Source organism: Brienomyrus brachyistius, unplaced genomic scaffold, assembly GCF_023856365.1.
Source record: "Brienomyrus brachyistius isolate T26 unplaced genomic scaffold, BBRACH_0.4 scaffold86, whole genome shotgun sequence".
NCBI classification, from domain to species: Eukaryota; Metazoa; Chordata; class Actinopteri; order Osteoglossiformes; family Mormyridae; genus Brienomyrus; species Brienomyrus brachyistius.
In genome coordinates, this window is record NW_026042361.1 from 157,034 (window position 1) to 178,302 (window position 21,269).

General features: G+C 39.5%; 2 protein-coding genes across 3 annotated transcripts; one reads left to right on the top strand and one right to left on the bottom strand.

The window, feature by feature from the left end:
- Positions 1 to 599: 599 nt before the first annotated feature.
- On the bottom strand, positions 600 to 10,779 carry LOC125727099 (26S proteasome regulatory subunit 6B). Its single transcript, XM_049003780.1, has 11 exons — positions 10,729 to 10,779; positions 10,145 to 10,243; positions 8,061 to 8,247; positions 7,643 to 7,789; positions 7,261 to 7,370; positions 6,262 to 6,355; positions 4,351 to 4,518; positions 3,781 to 3,857; positions 3,519 to 3,687; positions 932 to 987; positions 600 to 753 (listed from the first exon to the last, which is right to left on the bottom strand). The coding sequence occupies exons 1-11, from the start codon at positions 10,762 to 10,764 to the stop codon at positions 640 to 642; spliced, it is 1,257 nt and encodes a 418-aa protein (XP_048859737.1). The 5' UTR covers positions 10,765 to 10,779; the 3' UTR covers positions 600 to 639.
- Positions 10,780 to 14,433: 3,654 nt separating this feature from the next.
- On the top strand, positions 14,434 to 18,436 carry LOC125727106 (uncharacterized). 2 transcript variants are annotated; one of them, XM_049003801.1, is made up of 5 exons: positions 14,441 to 15,970; positions 16,194 to 16,253; positions 16,370 to 16,541; positions 16,962 to 17,210; positions 17,485 to 18,436. In XM_049003801.1, exons 2-5 carry the CDS (start codon positions 16,251 to 16,253, stop codon positions 17,619 to 17,621), a joined length of 561 nt encoding a protein of 186 aa, XP_048859758.1. In that variant the 5' UTR covers positions 14,441 to 15,970; positions 16,194 to 16,250; the 3' UTR covers positions 17,622 to 18,436. The 2 variants fall into 2 exon arrangements, with proteins under 2 accessions (XP_048859757.1, XP_048859758.1); XM_049003800.1 differs by having other exon boundaries at positions 14,434 to 15,970; positions 16,194 to 16,541.
- Positions 18,437 to 21,269: the final 2,833 nt, after the last annotated feature.

Genomic DNA, 21,269 nt, shown 5'->3' on the forward strand with positions numbered 1-21,269 from the left:
GACGTGGTACCAGGCAATCAGCCACGAAAGATCACGGAACCCGTTTCATATAGGGTATCTACTCAGCCCCACAGGAAAAGAGACATTTCTCCAGTTACAGATTCTGCCCACATTTACCACTAATGTACTTTTATGTTTTCATACATTGACTACTGCGGTCATCTATAACATCCAATTACTAATTCCTTTTCAAACAAATTCCAAGGTAAAAAGTAGACCATGAACATGTAAATACCATTATTAAAATCTAAGCAAATATCACAGTTCCTTTGGTTGGCATTTTTTCCCCACAATTCCCCCATAATCTATATGAACCATATTGAAACCACACAATTGTCACAATTCTAAAATGTCAAAATGTAAGGTTTTACAGACACCCATAAATAGTTCTGTGTACTGGAAATGTTTCTACAGACAGGCTTGTAATGAACCACATACAGTTATGGGACAAGAAAGTTTCTTAGAGTACACATAGTCTACGAAAACATACAATCCTCCAGAGAGCATGAATGACTGGAAGTCTATTCAGGTATCACAAAACCTTCGATTAAAAAAAATAAAAATAAAAAAAAAAAAGAGAGAGAGACAGAAGGAAGCCATAGTGTATCACAGCAACATTTATTTTTATTCCTTTCCCATCTACTTGTAAAATTCGTGCTCCTGTTCATCTTTCTTGATAACAGTTTTGTAGGCCTTCTCAAAGTCCTTTGCCAGAACAATGTATCTGTTTTCACGCACTGCAAGCATCCCAGCCTGGAAAACAGCACAGAATGGGTGGGAAATCAAAGACAGAAGATATAGGATCATATACTGGGAAGTGTCAACTTCCAGAAAATGACAAATTCCCTGTTTTCATTCTATATACAAGTAATGACTGACTCACTCATAGCCTCACCCCCAAATGAAAAAAAAAAAATACTCCTTTGCTTACCTCCTGACAAATCGAGTTGATGTCTGCTCCAGAAATTTTGTCAGGCCGGGCTACATCTGTATTTTGGTTAAAGACATCAAAACAGGAACTTGCACATTCAATTCAATTTAAACAAGTCTATTTATGTGGTTACTGCAGTTAAAATATACTGCTGTTTCAACTGCATACTTTTCGGGTCTATTTCAATTTATATCTCGTTGAAATCTTCATGTAGAATCATGAAAAAAAAAACGCTGGCTAAATCCATAATCAGTCTTTTCAAAACGTCCATTGTCGGAAGTATTAAAGTATTAACAATTATGTCAAATCTGCAAAAAAGTAAATCATGTCATCTTTCTTTGTTTTACCTGTATCAGGGGCTTGCAGTGTCGCCCTCACCTGAAGATAGCTATTCGCATTCTAAATAACCGCATTTCCAGGTATTCAAATCACATTCGTATGGTAATTAGATGAACAACGCAACCGTATCTGATCCAGATACATCCCCATCAGCATTATCGGGGGGTAAAGGAGCCCAGAAATAGCGACACGAGTTTGGTTTTTCTTATTTATCCAACTGAATGTTCCAACAACACCACTGAGTCATCTTCATGTAGCCAAGACTTTGGTTATCAGATATTTGGGATCAAAATAAAGTGCCACCATTGCTTACTATGTACTTTTATAATGTTTCTGCAAGTGTTCCAAACTACATTTTGCAATGTTTATACTTTGATGCCAAATTACAAACTTCACATAAATCTGACACATTTATGAAGTACACCAAGATTGAGTTTAATGGCAAAACAAATAACTATGTTTGTGTATTTCAGTTCATAAGAAAGATACGCGGCATCGCCGACGATGCCATTAACTCCAGAGAGTTAAAATGAGAGTCAATACCTCTCATTGCTGCAATGGCACTGGTGGCAGTGAGTGATGCCACAAAATGCTACTTTGCTGGTATTGCACAAGCACAGAAAGCACTGTTCAAAACACATCAATTAATTATCACAATGACTACAGCAGTGCTGGCAACAAACCATTGTTAAAGAAAAATGGCCAATGTATTCATTTCAGTTAGTTATGAAGAAATGACTAATTTCTAGAATTAAATCAAGCCAATTTCAACACATACTAGACCCTTTCCCAACAGAACAACTTTTTTTTTAGGAACCACAAACTCATATTCCCACCACAGGAACTCTGATTCTAGTTGCTGAAAGGTAGTTCCTGACTTTTTCGTGGTCCCATTCTGGAGTAGGTACTTTTCATTTGACCAGCAACTACTGGGGTGGGGACTAATTGTGATTAGTTGACCACAAGCACCGGTTCCAACTTGCATGCAAAACAGAAGTGCAGGTAAAAGTAGCAGTAGTAGAGCAATTGGAATTATTTTAGTACTTCAGTTACATTAAATACCCCAATTTTCTCATGTATACCTAGTCTTAAAAAGGCTCTTTCCCACCAAAGTTCACTAACCTAATTCCTAATTTCTGGGTTCTCTTCACTAGGAGCTTTTGTAGTTCCTGGCCAATGTTTTGCATCGCTTTCCCACTGCATAACAGGAACTTATTTACCTTTAGGGTAAATAAGTATGGGAGATGCAAAAAAGCTCATCAGTTAAACTTCACACATGATTTCACACAGAACCACACTACCGCACCAATAACAATGGAAGATGAATAAGTTGGTTTCTTAGTTATTTGTTAGTTATTGGGGGGGATAGATCACATTGTGCAAAACCACGGGAAAACACGAGTCCTGTTTTGGTTCAAAATGGAATGCAGCATGTTTATACAGCCCACAACATGTTTATAATTAATTACATCTTGGCAGCAGATCCATCTTCCAATAATAAAAAAAATGTAATTTCATTCAGCTAATAAGCACTTGGCAAGTTTCACTACCAACACTGGCAATACAAGACAAAAATTTCAATTTTTGATTGAAAATTTCCAGTGCAGAAATATGGAGATGCAATCAAAAATTATGTATTCATTAATGAGCTTTATGTAATTGAGGGGCAGATAAACTGCAATTGAATTGTAGTTGCTCAATTTTTGCTCCACTACTAGTATGTCTTTTACCCACACTTATGCATAGCTTCCAAGGTAGTGCCAGTACTTGTGGTCAATTAATCAGGAAAGATTAAATTGCTATAAGTCCCACCCAGCAGTTTTTGGTCAAGTGAAAATTACCTACTCCAGATAGGTAATAAAAAATAGGTTCCGGAACTACCTCCAAGGAGCTACAATCAGGCTGATTTCATGTGGTGGGAACGTGACAAATTCCTGTGGTGGGAAAGGTCCCAGACAGACTAACCTGTACAACTGTCCGAACTAAAATGTAAATTGTACCAGTAAACAGTTATTTCACCAAATAGTAAAAATTACTAAAATGTTTCGATTTCTAGTCTTGTGTAACGTGATTAAATTCTCTAAATATTACTGCCATAAGATTACAAAATGGCCTTGCATATTCTATATGGTCCCCATCTACTCCAGGCACTGACTTTTCTGGGGAATAACAAATTTAGGGTTTGTTAGTGGTACTTTCTAGAAACAGTAAATATACAGTAAAACTGTATGGCCTCCATTAAGGATACAATCCTCAAGGTCCACTTCCTCTGAAAGGTTCATCTTGCTTGTGATGGTAGAGAACACAAGCCGCTTCTGTCGCCGGTCCGGCAGGGGAAACTCAATCTTCCTGTCCAGGCGGCCGGGCCGAAGGAGCGCTGGGTCGAGGGTGTCAGCCCGGTTAGTGGCCATGATCACCTGCATTGTACAGACACGGGTCAGATTGCTAACACCAGTCAGCAAGCTACAAGCACTTTCGGCTCAACAAAGAAACATAGAAACACACCACACCTTCACGTTAACGTTCTGATCAAAGCCGTCCATTTGGTTCAGCAGCTCCAGCAAGATCCTCTGCACCTCTCTATCAGCTGGGGGAACATATTGGATGGGATTACATCATGGTAGAGTAATCATTAAAAAGGATATACAGTTTATATAGCTAGAAGGATATGTGGGGCTCTGTGGGTTAGAATTTTGTTCTTGTGACTGGAAGGTCGCTGGTTCAAATCCCATGCCTGGCAGAATGTCACCGTTGAGCCCCTGAGCAAGGCACGCAACTTCCATTGTTGGTTGATCCTACTTTCTCAAACACACATTTTGAATAAAGCAGCTGCTAAATAAATGTGTGTATGTTAGTTATGATGAGTTATTAAAGAAGAATATCAAACAGTGCACTGTTTAAAAATTTAAAAAGGTGTACTTAAGTACATTATCCACTTAATCTGGTGTAGGATTTCAGTAATAAGCATTGTACATTTTGGTTAGTTTAAGTACACCATCTTTAAGATGGAGATAAACCCTAAAGGCACTGGGATTAACCCCACCCAATCAAAAAAGTAGCAGAGGGGGCAGGGCTCATACCCCCAGTCTGTGCATCAAAGCGCTTCGTGGCGATGGCATCGATCTCATCGATGAAGATGATGGCAGGGGCATTCTCCTTGGCCAGCCGGAAGACATCACGCACCATGCGAGGCCCCTCACCAAGGTACTTCTGCACAAACTCTGAACCTACGACGCGGATGAATGCGGCTGGAAAAAAAAAAGCAGTGGATGCCAGTGAGAACAAGAAAAAAGGACACATATGTAGTGCATTACTTTTCACCTTTATCAGGGTTTATGCAGGAATCCTAGAGTTGAATTTACTACCTTTACAATATTTTTTTACTACCAACAATCAAGCAGCAGCCTTTTTTGGGGGGGAGGGGGGGGTAAATCTTAATACTCATCCTAAATATTAGGCAAATTAATGTTTGTTTTTAATGAGTATTTTCATTAAATATTATTTGTTTTTTTTTGCAGTGTCAAGTTGAGTTTCGTTTGTCCTTACCATAACTCTAGCCCTTGGGTTATCCTAACCCTAACCATAACCCTTAACCCCACCTAATAAAGTCAACTTCACACTTCTTAAAACAAATGACACTTGGCAACAGCCATGAACATTAATAAAATTTTATAAGTATGTTACGTGACTCAAAGTCACACACACTAAGACAGACACACAGACTAAAGTAGTGAATTATTTCATCACCAGGTAACACTGTGGATTAAAAAAACTGTCCAAAGAGTCCATGGAATGGTAATGGGTGGTAACCATTGGTATTTATTGGTTGATGCAATGAGATAAAAGTTTTGACATATCCTAAAATAAATCTTTAGAGAAAATGTTAACAATTTTACCTGTATATACACACAATACCTGTATTGTTCACAAGTAATTTCTCAAAATGTGGTGCAATGCCGAATCGAATTATGTATGCAGCCTTATCCTTGCCACATGCAAAACTTTTAGCTATATCGAAGTCAGTGAACATGCTTCTGAATAGGTCCCCAATACCCTCATTGGAATTGTACGAATGATGGCTAACTGTGGTGTTCAGGCACCAGAGAACTTCAGCTCTGAGAGCCGACGTTGGTGACAGTAAGGTCTGCTGTCTGTCTGCTGCAGCCACTGAGGTGCTAGTCGCACTAGGTTGCTGTAGAGGTGGTGTGATGGCAATGTTTGTCCTCGTAGCTGACCTTATGTTTGCATTTGCCCTGGTCCGTGTAGCATCATCGAACAACGAAATAGGGAAGTGCTCCCCCTGCACGCAAATCCGCTGTTGATGACTGGCGGATTCCCGGTGAGATCTGATTGCGGTAACGCCATTCCAGGTTAGATTTAGGGTTTTTTTGGGTTTTTTTTGCATATACTGCAGAATGCTTTCCAGTCAGTCCCCATTACCAGCTTACGCCAGTCTTTAAATGACAGGCTATCAAGCCAACTTTTAGTAAACTTTCATTTCCCCACTTCACCACCCAGTGACTACTAGCTAGTTTCAGAGGCTCTGCTAATATCAACATGTTAGATCACCCTGGCTCAACTGGGATAAAAGGCGGAGAAATGGCATCAGCGTCATTTCCGACTCAGGTCCTGCTAGCATGTATATTATATATTTTTTAATTAGATGAAGTTAAAACACATAGACAAATGGGAAACTCGCAATATATTGATCTGGATGAAGAAAAACTTACTACTAAGTCAAATTCCATTTACTACCTTTTAATACCTTTCAAGGGCCTTAATTTTGTCTGATTTCATTTACTACCTTTTACTACCGTGCGAACGCCCTGTTTATGCACCAGATACCAATGTGGAAATTCGCTGCAGATTGTTCTATCTGCATAATACTGACAGCAGTTGTTTTAGAGCAGAAGCAGCTCAGGTGCATTCTACTAGTCAGGAAAAACTAGCTGATAAGCATGTAAAGTCTGAGTGCCACAGAGTCCAGTTACCAGTGGTGTGGTGAGCTACAGCCTTGGCCAGCATGGTCTTCCCACATCCCGGAGGACCGTACATCAACACACCCCTGGGGGGATCAATGCCAATCTGAAATACAAGAAGGTCACTTTCACTTATATTTCACACTCACATTTATCATATGCTGTGCAAAACTCTCAGGCAGCCATAGAAAATAATTTAAATGATGTTCATGTTAGTGGAAAACTATGCTATTATGCCTGTCAAAGTGTGTTAGCTTAGCCATTTCAAACTTTTTTCTAAAATCACCCAATATTTACAGCAACTATCCAACATAGCCAAGTAGTTTTGATTTGACCACTAGCACACCTCATATAGCTAATTAATATTCCATTTAGGGATGGGCTGATCCACATGTGTGTTCAGCTTGAAAGCTACAAACACACATCTGAAATGGGAAAGATCTGATGTACGATTGATTGTACAAATTGATTTGTACAGAGATCTTTTAACAGAGCCGAAAACTCTGACGAAAAGTATTGGATGTAGATTGGTCACATATGGCCAATACCTGATGCGTCTAATAGGTATGGATCATTGCTGATGTAGTCCAAGTGCATCTCTAATGTCATTGACTTTTTAATTAATTATTAAATGACATTAATTAATACTTATTAATTAAGACATAGAATGGCTGACATGCTCGTGAAAATAGGGAGGTTGGGCTCCGTCTGAGTCTGGTTCTTCCCAAGGTTACCTTTGATCTAAAGAGTCCTAAATAGTGAATATAATGTACTAAATATGCAAGGGGCACTAAAGCAAATCTTTAGATTATAGATAAAAGCCAATTATCACTGTACTTCAAAATTAGTACAGAGAGCAAATTTGAGAATCACTTTGTATTATCTAGATTTCTGAATGAATGTCTCCTACAATGGAATTTTATTATGCAACACTGTAGCAAATATCTCCCCTCCCACACAATCACATGCATTGTTCTAACTTTATTGAACAAATAAAACATGCATCTGTACCTGTTTGTAAAGTTCAAAGTGTGTGAGGGGAAGCTCCACTGCCTCTCTCACTTCTTGCTTCTGGATGTCCATACCTCCGATGTCTGCATACATCACATCTGGCTTCTGGTCTGTGAGAAGAGCATAAGAGCATTAGCAAGGAAGATTTCCACAATAAGACAGCTCCAGTTTCCAGCAATAGCAACAGTTATGGTGAAAGTGCTAAAGAACACTACAAAAATGAATAAGAATCCTCTACTAGATTCTGATACATTTTTCTGGAGACCTAAATGAACAAATTAATTTTTATTCTTTTACAGTAACTTCAAAAACATATTTTCCACATATTCCAAATACAGCTTCATACAAATAAAATCCAATATCAGAGAACCAGAAAGCAAACCTGAGGTCAGCATCATGATGCTGCTGTCAGCCTCTGGGGGCAGGACGTCCACCAGGGCATTGCTGTGCTTGTGCAGGGCCACCGATGCATTGGGCTTCAGCAGCTCCCGGTCAATGGTGCTCAGGATCCTTACGTAGTAGTTGGAGCCTGAGGCACAAGATAATGGGACAGGGAGGAGAAGTGGCTCATAAAAGCTGTGTTTACATCAAAAGCAATGTATCAGGATGATAAAAACTGGAAGATGACTTACGGATGTTAGACCACAAGTCTGACTATATAGATGTATCTACACTCAACTCAGAATGTGATTTCCTTTTAACAAAAATGTAGACCAAATATAATTCTGGAGTTCAAACAAGAGAAAGACCCAGGAGTTACAAAAGGTAGAAAGTGATGTGACCACTGGGACAGAGCCTACCTGTGGTGGAACCGACTATGGCTGTGTTCTGGTCCACAGCCTCTAGGAACTGCCCAATGACAAGGGGAATGCTCTGTATCCTCTTCACTTCCTCCTGGGCATGAAGAAATTCTTTCTTGAGGTTCTTTTGCTCATCTTTGATGTACTCTTCTTGCACTTCTAGGAACTCCAGTTCCTGCTGCAGCTTCTATTAAGTAGGAAAGGTGATTTGTACACAGTTTGCAAGCCATTATGAGGTAAAAGTGCAGACAGCAGTGCTACTCCTAAATGTAAAAAAAAGAGCTGAAAACTCGCATTTGTTCTCTATTACGCCAGGCTCACTACATTATTTTGTTTCCTTAAGTTCTGAGAGTTATTTCAGTTGATTAAAGGCTCACTACTAGTTTCTCTGGTCTTACATTCATCTATGGAAACCTTGCATCTAACCAAGTACAATGTTTTAATTATCAGAATATTCAAATATTATGCAGTGTTAGAAAAGACGTACAATTGATCTGTAAACAGTGATTAAGTGCCATATGGTTTCTAACAACCAGCCAATGGCTCCAAGATCCCATAGACAAATCATGAGTAAATATGAGAGAAAGCTTATATTTAGCCCAAATGATTTAGAATTGGGGAAATTCGTACAGTATATAACAAAAGACAGGGTTTAACGCTTTAAGGTCCAGTAGGTTCAGGAACATGTACTGGAAATCCAAATTGTGCATTGGCAATGATATTTATTAACAGATTCCTGAAGTAAGCTAAAAAATATTTTGAAAAACTATGTATAGTTAGCACCAAATGTATATGGAAGAAATTATATTTCAGTGAAAAAAGTGATTGCGACCATGTTGTTTTCACAGTCAGTGTTCTAAAATTCACTGCAACTCAGAAGAATAAACATTACAGCGAGTTTCAAATAAACAAGAATAATGTTTCAAAGATGAAGTACTGGGTAGACTCATAACCACAAAACTTAACAGCTTTATTATACTAATGATTTAAAAGAAGAACTAGAATTAGTTCAGTTTGACCAACGCTGGTATTAATAAAGACAATTCCATATGGGCTATTCAGGAAAGCTTATGAGCATATAAAATCAGTTGTTTTGAATATCTGATGTGAATTACTTTATTCACCAACCATTGCCATTTGGCATGCTTTTACTGTTATCCTTTGACATTGATTTTCTTTAATAATTTTTTAAAAAAGCAAAAATTTCTCATTTGTAGCAGCTGTATTTGAAGTCACTATTTCCACCTAGTGAAATGTCAATGCCAAGTTAGAATTTTTAAATCCCTTGCAACAAATTCAAATAGAATATATCTGTTTCTTTGCATAAACAATTACATTTCTCAGTTTCAACATTTGAAATGTTGTCTTTGTTCTATTTTTTATTGAATCTATGTTCTATTCAATCAAATACGGGTTTATACGATTCGTAAATCATTGCACTCTGTTTTTATCTACATTTGACATAGAGTTCCAACTTTTTTGGAAAAGGGGATTTAATTTTGTAAAGAAAAAACATCCATTCATACATACATTTATTAAGTAATTAAAATGATTGCATGACTTGCTATCTATTTATATGAATTACAGTCTTTCCAAGCACAGAATCATGCAGTTGTCTCTCTTTAGGTTTATTTTTGAGTGAAGATAGCCTGGTCTAGAAATGTGGTTTTGCAGTTTACAAATTTTTACCTTCCAATCCCAAGGTAACAAGTTAGATTTTAAACAGAGGCACAAAAGGGAAGATAAAGAATGATACATGTACAAATAACAGAATGGAAAGGGAGACCTAGGATGCCCATCACCATAAATAAAACAGAAAATGTATATGTGCCAACACAATATTCTTTCCAAAAACGATCAGAGTTTAAAAAAAAGAAAAAAACATAAAATGCTTTTGGTCAATTACTACCACCTCTTCAGTCCACCCTGGAAATGTTCCAAAACAACATCGGCATCTTTCAATAACATTGTTACTGTTATTTTTCTACCATTTAGTTTACAGCTTATTAAACTTAATTTAGATAATTATTCGGCCATCTACCATCAATATTACCAATAGCATAATGAGAGTGCAACTGTCAAACCTTATATCTGCTGTACAGATCTTCCAGGTCCTCGGGCTCAGCAGCTAAGAAGGACAAGCCGGTCTGTGGCCGTGAAATCAGCACTGCCGGAGCGTCGTCCTGAAAAACCACGTAGTATCACATAAGGCCCTCTCCCATTCTTTAGCTTAGCGGTAGCCAAGAAAAGACGCTGTTATACTGCGTACAGCGACTTTTTAAAAAATAATTATTTCATAATTATTATGCGCCAGGTAAACATATAAATGCTAAGTCGGCAGGACACGTAACCAATGGACTTTTCAAAAATAAAAATACTGATAAAAAAAATATTAATGATTCACTAAATTCAAAGACTGACGGGTGAAACTTAAAAGAGAAGCTAAAATGAATTTTACAATTAAAAAAGAGAAATTACGTAACAGTTAGGTACAAAGAGGCCCAGTTAGCTTGACAGCGAATGAATTGGCACCTTTTCGACAAAACCGAGTGCTGCAAGATTATATATATAATTCAGATTTAGATTTAGCACGAACATTCCACATACTTTTATACTGTTTCAGCAAATTATGAAATACCATTAACAAAAAAAAGAAAAATATATTTACCAGACTTTTTTCAAAGATCACACCGCCTTCCTCCATAGTGGTTTGTGTCGCGAGCAAGTCGTTTGCGCATGCGTTATTATGGGGCAATTCGGATATTACGAATTACATTACATAGAGATTGTAGGAAATGTAGTATTTCACGATCATTGTAGTTCTGGATAGGTACGTCATATGATGGTATGTCAGCTAAATTTCTATGCGACGAAAACGATTTCGACACTTCGTGAGGAATGATGGTGTTTTTATCTGTAATATTCTCAGCGCATGCTGATTCGGCTAGACAAGGCGTATTCGCATGGTTTCGGTTTTATGTGACTGCGAAAGTAGCATAGACCTTACCACGTGCTCAACAGCTAGATTTTTGTCGGCCGCCTTAGCGAAAAACACTTTTAAAAGAGTCGACGGGAAGCATTTAGTCATTATTGTGCAGAATGCGTAGATCCCTGCTATTGGTGTCTGATCAATAAAATATTTGTATTGGGTAATGGATTTGATTATTAAATCTCCGAAATAACACTTTATAGATCGAGAAACTGACAGGTACATTAATTCTATATTCTTTATCTTTTCCACTTATCCCGTTCAAGTGTCCAGTTGACAACGCAGCTGACCAAAACCTTAGACCAGTGGTCTCCAACCTTTTTTACGGAGAGCTATTTTACAAAGAAAATAAATCGGTGGGCTTCCGAATTGTGACATGTTTAGAGAGTATATTTTGCTGATCTGTAGGGTCCCCCTCGGTATAATTTGCCGACCGAATGTGGAGGGGTCCTCATCAACATATTTTGTCGCAGTCGACTATGAGCTCGACCGGACGATCGTTCACAAGATGGCTACTGCAGCCATTTCGGGTAGAAGCCTGGTGTCTAGACGGTTGCTCACTAACGCCGCCCCATAATAAGGAGCTGGAAATCACAAAAGAAATCTTTTTCCACTTTGTGGATTACTGGGTCTTAAGGGGCAAGCAGATATGAAAATAAGAAATGTGTTAAATAGTTTTAATACTTGATTGATATATTATGTTAGTAGACTCGTGGGTTCCTTTACTGTGACTCACAGACTGCGATTTATTATAGTTGATATCTGGCATATTTAATTAATAAAATATATGAAAATATTTGTGATTAATGGAACACTACATGTTTCAAATGACTAACTGCTTCACCCATCTGGCCTGCATGTATGAGACGGATGTTTACAGATTCAAGTGACCTTGTTGACATGTATAAAAAGCCCCTTAGTCCAAATCCTAAACATCAAGGTTGTAGAAACTAGAGTAAAGAGTGAAATACAGCTGCAGAAATTAAGGCTGCGGTGGCGTCCACACGTAAACTTTCCAGGTCAGCAGCACTCTTTAGCCGAGAGACACCCAGCTGCAGGAGGAGCCTGAGAGCGCCCTCTGTAAGCACCCAGGCACTAAACGTTTTTAATTGAGTTCTTTTCCCTAAAACTTATTCACAAAGTGGCTGAGAACAACTTTTAGTTAGGAAAAGAGCCAACTCCTAATGTAAGACTCCACCGGTGTGCTGACGTCAGTTCTCATGCACGAGCTTGCCTGCAATAACTACGAGGATTGATTTATGAGAGGCTGCATATATATATATATATATATATATATATATATATATATATATATATATATATATATATTGCACGAGAGGCACCAGTACTTGCGCTGAGTACTATGCACTAATGCACTAGTTTTGAAAGGGTAGTATTACTTTGGGCTCTGTTTCCCCTGTCGTTATTTGTGATGTCGCCATTCTGATTCCATATGATCATGAAGAGAAATTTAGCAATACATTTCTTTCATTATCGAGTTTCTCTGGCACAAGGTGTATTTTTTTCCAACCAGCGTGTATGATTTTTTTGTTTAATTTCCTGGGCCGAGTTTAGATATGTGAAGTGATGCTTAGTTGATGTTTCTTCTCTTCCACATATACTTTGGTAGTTTAAGTCTTTGTTGATTATCTGTTGTCTTTATTCAAGTAGACTCACCTCTTTAATGTGTATTTTTCATAAACTTTATATATAACTTAAATGTAGCATGACTTACATTGTATAATTAAACCATTTCTTTTTACCCTATCTAACATTTTGATGCATCGATTTTTCTGCATACCCAGTGCAGTGCTGCAGTAGGCCTGGAGCACTTTTTTCTGCATGTATGAACCAACAGTTTTTACAAGCACAGAAACACTCTGTAGTCTCATCACAAACATGCTAGACAGTAAATAGTGAAAACATCAAGGCCACTTCCATCCGCAACCTGAACAACTGGGTCAGGAAAACTGTGGAGCCTATGTTGATCTGACACAATATACCTATTCCTTGACATTTTCAAGAGGAATTTAAGTGTTGACTATTATGTGAGTTGGCCAAGGGCAGGTCTGGACTGGAATTAAAAGTTCCCCCTGGACTTCTCCCTACAGCCCCATGGTAATTTTTCTGGTTGGGGGCAGGATTTTCCCACTACAAATTGTACCCACCAGGAAATGACCATTATGCCAGGTGGCCAGTCTAGCCTCAATTAAGGGTGTCATACTCCATCATAAAGCACAAGATCAATGGATGAATGGTAAACCAGTTCCTTCAACCTCACAGCCTATAAAGATAGCAATATCTTGTGTTTCAAGAGCATAATGGTGTGAATATATAAAAAAAGTCAACGAAGAGAAGCGTGCTAGATATCATCCATCCATTCATTATCTCCCGCTTGATCCGAGGTCGGGTCGAAGGGGCAGCAGTCTCGGCAGGGAAACCCAGACTTCCCTCTCCCTAGCCACTTCATCCTGCTCCTCCGGGGGAATCCCAAAGCGTTCCCAGGCCAGTCCTTCCAGTGTGTCCTGGGTCTTCCCCCAGGGGCCTCCTCCCAGCGGGACATGCCCGGAACACCTCACCAGGGAGGCATCCAGGAAGCATCCTAATCAGATGCCCGAGCCACCTCATCTGGCTCCTTTCAATGCGGAGGAGCAGCGGCTCTACTCTAAGTCCCTCCCGAATGACCGAGCTCCTCACCCAATCTCTAAGGCAGAGCCCAGCCACCCTGCAGAGGAAACTCATTTCGGCCGCTTGCACTCGCAATCTCGTTCTTTCGGTCACTACCCACAGGTTGTGACCATAGGTGAGCGTAGGAGCGTAGATCGACTGGTAAAACCCTGCAGGGAGTATAGAGCTGGTCCACTGTTCCACTCCAGAGATAGGGGAGTCCACACCCAAGTCCCCATACTCTGCTTCCACGTTGGAAGGCGTGTCAATGGGATTGAGGAGGTCTTCGAAGTACTCCATCTAACGACCCAAAACGTCCTGAGTTGAGGTCAGCAGCACTCCATCCCCACCATAAACAGTGTTGGTGTTGCACTGCTTTCGCGCCGTCCGGAAGTTGTTCTCCATGGCCTCGGCAAATTCCTCCCACACTCGAGTTTTTGTCTCAGCAACCGCTGAAGCAGCATCCCGCTTGGCCTGCCGGTAGCTGTCAGCTGCCTCTGGAGTCCCACAGGCTAAAAAGGCCTGATAGGACTCCTTCTTCAGCTTGACTGCATCCCTCACCACTGGTGTCCACCAGCGGCTTGGGGATTGCTGCCGCAACAGGCACCGGCCACCTTACGGCCACATCTTCGGTCAACCGCCTCCACGATGGCGGCGTGGAACATGGTCCATTCGGACTGAATTTCCCCCACCTCCCCCAGGATATGGGGGAAGTTCTGCAGGAGGAAGGAGTTGAAACTCCTCCTGATAGGGGATTCCTGCAAGATGTTCCAAGCAGACCCTCACTATATGCTTGGGCCTGCCAGGCCTGGCCGGCTTCCTCCCCCACCAGCGGAGCCAACCCACCACCAGGTAGTGATCAGTTGACAGCTCCGCCCCTCCCTTCACCCGAGTGTCCAAGTGCACATATGGACACCCTTATGCCTGAATATGGTGTTCATTATGAACAATCCGTGATGAGCACAGAAGTCCAATAACAAGCACCGCTCAGGTTCAGATTGGGGACGCGTTCCTCCCAATCACGCCACTCCAGGTCTCACTGTCATTGCCTATGTGAGCATTGAAGTCCACCAGTAGAACAAGAGAGTCCCCAGGAGGAGCGCTCTCCAATACTTCTTCCATGTACTCCAGATAGGATGCGTATTCTGAACTGCCGCTTGGCACATAAGTGCAAACAACAGTCAGGACCTGTCCCCTCACCCAAAGGCAAAGGGAGGCTACCCTCTCTTCCACTGCGGTAAACCCCAGTGTACAGGCTTTTGTAACAAGTCATAATTAAAACTGAATTACAAGAAGTTACAATTGCATTCCTGAAACTGCATTTTCAGATGCTTAGAGTTTTATTTCTGTTATCAACAATTGGCATTTTGACTAGTTAAAATTGATTTTCTAATATCAGATATTGGGTTAAAAAATAGTAAGGACTGGTCCCCATGGAATGACTTTCTATATGCTTTCCCCAACCTGCTCTCCATAGGTGAGAACAAGCTGGTCACAAAGGGCAGCCCTTTTGTGGCACCTAGAAAGCTAGGGGCCTTACTTAAGCACCCACAGAAGGCTATAGCTGGGCTTGAACCAGAACCCTTCCAAACAGAGGTACTTAGCTAAGACACATGCTAGTTACAGTTGAGTTTATGATATCAATTATATGCATTTTAACTAAAGCTGATTTCTGATATCAGAAATACAGATTATAATCAGACTTGCTAATTTCTAGCAAGAATTTTCACTAGTTAGAACTGATTTTGTGATAGGCTATAGAAATTAATTAAAACCAAAATGGCTTGCCATACATTAATTGCTATTTCATTGCTTTGCTGACACGTTTATACAAAGCACATTACAATTTCCCTGATTTTGGCCTTGTGCCCTATGCTGCTTATGAAAGGCTTCAGGTCCTCTGTAACCTTGATTGTGATAAGCTCTTATAAGATGAATGCATATAATATTTTGTTTAAGAAGAGTCAATTTACAAGTTGTTCATCCAAAATGTGCAATCATTTTTTTGAAGTGGGACTGGTATTACATGCTGATTTCCGTTATGAAACTGATACTTGCATTATAGAACTGAATCTAAAGACTAACGGAAATTGTGCGTCATCCTGTGTGGCAAATATGTTGGTTGACATTTTCCTCGTCTACAAAGAATGTAATGACTGTTTATGAGAAATGACAAAACTGACAATGTTGTCTCCTTATCAAAGTGTTTTAGATCTATGGCTTATCTGCTTTGTGTTGTTCTACTTGCATCAAGGTGAGAATCAATTATTTGTTTTGCCTTGTCTTGATTTTTAGTAGAAATGTCTATTTATACTAAGATTGCAAGGAACCTGACATAAATAATTTTAAAGCAAATGAAATATTTCAAATTAACAGAGAATGGAATGGTTTTGTTATGGAAATGATTCGTTTGGAAAGAATTCAGTTGGACTGAATTGATCAATAGGTATTCAAGTTAGATTTCGTCTTTTGCTCAGGATGTTCCACCCTGGTGTCTGTGACTGAGAATCCCAGCATTATTGTCTCACAACTGGATGGTAATGTCACTTTGAATTGCCAGTTTTTCCACACTTCTGACGAGGTTATCACGGGACCCATTCTGTATTGGTATTATGGAGCAGATGTGTTTATTTACCCTAAAATCTCACCACAGTACCAGAATCGGGTGGTGGTTCTGAATCTTGACTTGAACTACAGAAACAGTTCCATCATTTTGCTCAGAGTTCAGTGGGAGGACAGCAAAAAGTACCACTGCATGGTGTCCTATGAGAGAGCAGGCAGGGGTGCCAGGACCAGAGGACAGGGAGTCATGCTTCAAGTTCATGGTAACTTCAATTGCCCTATGGCTTGGTTTTTTGTGTCTATTCATAATGGCAGATGGCTAAATATTTGCAGCAATAAGTACAGCAACCTTTTTCACAGTTTTTGATATCAGAATTATTTTGAGGGGAATGTTACTTTTCTGGGCTTCTGAACAAAGCAGAACCATTAGTGGCACTTTTAAAATTTTACCTTTTTCCCAGTATAAACATATACAGGCTATGTGTGACAATGCAATGTTGAATCAAATAAGGCTGCTGGAAAGCAAGTAACAGTATGACAGTACAATCATATTATTAATTATAGTATAATCATATGTGCCCAATATTATAATGTGCATGGACATTGGACTTACTGTGTTTTTTTCTAATATTGAGATACACTGTATATAGAACAGTAACTTTGTGTATTTATTTGTATTCCAGGACCCATGACCTTTAACATTTCTGATGAGTTAGAACGCAAACTGCAGTGCAACATCAAAGTGTCTGAAAACTCCAATTTATACCTCACCGTGTTCCGTGATGGGAAGGAAGTGGCCCGAAGCCAAAATGACCCCAGTAACCACCACACAGGACTGTCAGCACTCATTCCATTTGAAAATGGCAGGGAATACGAATGTCAGCTCAACTTGGGCTCCACTGTTGTTCTGACCCGGTCATTCATGTTGCAGAGTGAGTTCACTTATTGACTGCAGTGTAATTCAGTACTTGTGAAAGCTGTTGGCTCAAGCCCTGTAGACACTAAACTTTCACTTCTGCAGGACGTTAGCCATAGCTGTACAAAAATGCTAATCATTTTAGATAAATGCCACAGTTATATAACTAGTATTCTGATCTGTAAATGTATTGGCATAGTCTTTGTTGAGTGTATTCCCCATTGTTAAAGCACCCACTTTTAATGAAGCCCACAGCTAATGGAGCTATTTTCACCCAACTTCCTTTCTAGAACCCCATGCACAAGACCTTCCAGAACCAGTCTTCTTGTATGCCATCATTCTTCTGATTCCCCTCAGTGTCCTCCTCGTTTTTCTTGTGATTCTTCTCATCCACAAAATATGCTGTAAAGGCTCTGGATCCCCATGACCGTGTATAGGATAAGCATGAATGGATGGATGGATGGATGGATGGATGGATGGATGGATGGATGGATGGATGGATGGATGGATGGATGGATGGATGGAGACAGGTACAGAATAAAAAATCATAAATTTAGGACAGGATGTTGTCTTCAAGTGCCATTATTACAAACTCTGTATTACTCATTATTACTACTGCAGTTCAGGCATGAAGGTATTGTATTTTCCAATCTAAACATTTAAAACATGAAGTGCTAGTTGGTCCCAGTTTTTCGTGTCTTCTCCCCGTTTGGTAAGCAGGTATTGCTGGCTCCTTAGTGTTTCTTTTTGTATTGTTTTTTTTTTCTACTTCCTGAGCTTAGTGGTTTGCGTTGTTTTGGGTTTTGCTGGGTGCCTGTGGTTGTGTTTTACCTGTCTTTGTTGTTCCCCAAGAGATCTGTTTCTTAGTTTGAGTTTCATGACTTAGTTTATTCGTTTATTCGTGTCGCCTGTTGCTTGCTTTACCAGCTCTTGTGAATTGTTCTCACCTGTCCCACATTATTCTTGTTAGCCCTCCGTATTTACGTTCCTGATCCTGTTCTGTACTTGGTGGAGTCATTGTTGATGATGTTGATATTTTGTTTGATGGTTTCTGGTTGACCTCGTTATTGCTGGTTTTTGATTCCATGCCTGTTCTTTGCTTAACCAGTTTCCCTTCGTAGATTATTTGTTCTGTTAGTATTTTTGTACCCCTATTTAGTTTTGATCCCTTGTGGTCTGCTTGTTTTGTAATGTTTCCTAATGTTATCATGTTCTGTTAATAAATCCATGTTGTTTTGTGGAGCCGCCAGCGGATCATCCATCTTTTCCTCCCTGGACTATGCCAAGCCACCCTGAAAGAAACTCCCGAGATTGTGACAAATGGAAAAACATTAGTTCCGACAAAGATAAAATTACTAGCGTGTGTGTGTATGTGTGTGTGTGTGCGAATGTGTGTCATGAGACAATAGAAAAATGTCTATTGTTTCAAGGTTCCATTCCACCTCTGAATTCAATGTATAGAATCTCTGAGGTCCATTTTCATGTGTGGTGATCAAGCAGAGCAGGAACGCTTACACTTGTGACCTCCATGTCTTACTATGACACACTTCATTTTTTATGCTCTCATTTGAAACCAACTAACAGAGAATTGTCTTACAGCTATTTTAGTTATTTCTAGCTGTTCTTTAGTACCTGTTTTTCAGTCTTCACTTTTCTGTAACTCCAAAAGATAGACTTAACTCTTCCAAGGTAAGTTAATGGTTGGTTTTGTATTCACAAAGCATCTTATGGCTAAAAGTAGCTTCTAACTTGTCTATTTATGATAAATTCCTAAAAATAATGGCCGTGTCAGTCCTAAATGTTGGACTCCTGATTTTTTTTTACTAAGCCCCTCAGCACTAAATGTAGCACCTATGTCTGGGAGAAATAAAGAGTAGTCGAGAGGACTCCTGAGTCACTAAGACCAATTCACAAACAGTCACAAAATCGTCAAGTCAATCCACATCATAATGTCTTGGAAACTTTAAATTGGTTAAGGATACCACCTCAGTCGGGAGGGAATAATGATTGTTGTGGAGCTTGTGAGGGACGCAATAACATCTCTAACAAACCGAAACAATCCAATCATATACAGTGGAAACCACTTATAGTGATCATTATGACAATTTTTTTCTTTTCTCTCTCTTTGTCTCAAGCAGATTACAATCTAATTGACATTTGTATATTTATTACATATACATAACATGATAAAATGGACAGTGTTGCTATGTAGTGAATTAAAAATTTTCAGAATACAGTACAGCTGATTCAAATGCTTTTCATATTACTGAATTGCATATAATTCAAAGATGCTATAACACAGTAATGTACATAAAATATACCTTATTGTAGTTTCAGAGGGCGTACCGCAGTGGTTAGCGCTGCTGCCTCGCACCAAAAAGGTCCTGGGTTCAGTCCTGGGTACGGTCTTGGGTCCTTTCTGTGTAGAGTTCACACACTCTCCTTGTGTTTGTGTGGGTTTTTGCTGGGGGCTCCGATTTCCTCCACACAGTCCAAAAGCATTTCGTTGTTGTGCACTGTATGCTGTGGTTTGTCAGTAATGACAATTGATCACTAAATTCTAAATTGACCCTGTAGTTGTGTGAGTGTGTGTGGCCTGCGGTGTGTTGGTGCCTGCCCAGGGTTGGTTCCCGCCTGTGCCCATTGCTCCCAGGATAGGCTCCGGTCCCCCCCGTGACCCCAGGTGGGATGAAGTGGCTTCAGAAGATGGATGGATGGATATAGTTTCACTGTTGCATCTCATTGGCTCAGTTTTTGTAGTTTATCATAAGATTTGATGAGTCTATATTTGTCATTGAGAGAAAATGACTTTCTTTTTCTGGTCATGTTTTTTAAGGATGCAACATTAGCCTATGGTAGCCAGCCAGAAGCAGATGGGCTACCGCAAGGCAAAGTAGGGCGATCAAAGTAAAGTTAAAAAAAGTATAGCAGTTTTAATTTTTTCCATATATTGTCATGTTTAAAAAGACCAAAAGTGAACAATGTAAACGGATTACTTCATTACTCTAAGCAAATTATTTTAACTGTTTTTGTACAGGAATGATTCTGTACCAGGATTTTTGATCCATATAAGCAGTTGATCACTATAACCATGATCACTATAAGCAGTTTCCACTGTATTTGTGTTTATGGGATGTTGTGTGTACATTTTCACCAGCACATACTGGCCTCTCATCAACCAATCCCCAAGGTTAATGCAGGCAAGCTTGTGCATGAGAACCGACAGCCACAGCAGTGGAGTCTTACTCATAGCTTAGTTGTTGGCTCTTTTCCTAATTAAAAGTTGCTCTAAGCCACTTTGTGAATAGGTTTTAGGAATAAACTCCTAGTTAAATACTTTTCGTGTGATTTAGGAGTACTCTTAGTGGTAAGATAAAATGCTTTCTGAATACGAGCCCAAATATTCCTGAGTTCGACGCGTCACTGGGTCGACAAAGGAACGGCTTGCGTTTCACTTCTTTAGCCAATTACAGTCTACATTGTATGACATCACCACAATCATTAAAACCAGTGTCTTCTGTTAAGCAAGGTGCAGATTTGTATAGTACCAAATTTATTGTGTATGCCTTTTGTTAAGGGACATGACAGATACAAACATAGGAACATGCTTACCTCCTAAGGCTGCATGGAGCAATGTCATTATTTCATTATGATGATATTAATAGTAATAATACTTATAAACTAGGGGCTAAGGACCTTCCTCTATCACTGATGTCGTTATTCTGCTGAGGTTGGGCCTGGTCCAACAACCTTCTGATCACAGACACAGAGACTTAGCTGCGTTTGGAACTAATCCTGAGAAGGTTCTGTTTTCCATTATCTTAACTTCCTGGAATCTCACAGGGATATTCAAGAAATTTAATAACTCCAAAGTTAAAAACACCTAATGCGTTTTAAATTAGTAATGTTTTTTCTTAAATTTCATTAGCATTCTTGAGGTAGAAGTCATTTTCAACTGTACCCATTATGTGTGAAAGATGGGTGCTGTATTATCTGGAATGCAAGGGTAGATAAATTGGTTGTGAGCATTTTAAGGTTCTTCTTAATTTTAAATTGAATGATATTCCATTGGGAT

Excerpts from the sequence above, each read along its gene's own strand:
- LOC125727099 (XM_049003780.1), bottom strand. The coding sequence starts at position 10,764 with ATGGAGGAAGGCGGTGTGATCTTTGAAAAAAGTCTG. Across the intron at positions 3,858-4,350 it reads CTTTGATGCACAGACTGGGG|CTGATAGAGAGGTGCAGAGG; the intron begins GTATGAGCCCTG and ends ATGTTCCCCCAG. Across the intron at positions 3,688-3,780 it reads ATCAGAACGTTAACGTGAAG|GTGATCATGGCCACTAACCG; the intron begins GTGTGGTGTGTT and ends TGTACAATGCAG.
- LOC125727106 (XM_049003800.1), top strand. The coding sequence starts at position 15,886 with ATGACAAAACTGACAATGTTGTCTCCTTATCAAAGTGTTTTAGATCTA. Across the intron at positions 16,542-16,961 it reads AGTCATGCTTCAAGTTCATG|GACCCATGACCTTTAACATT; the intron begins GTAACTTCAATT and ends TTTGTATTCCAG. Across the intron at positions 17,211-17,484 it reads CCGGTCATTCATGTTGCAGA|AACCCCATGCACAAGACCTT; the intron begins GTGAGTTCACTT and ends CTTCCTTTCTAG.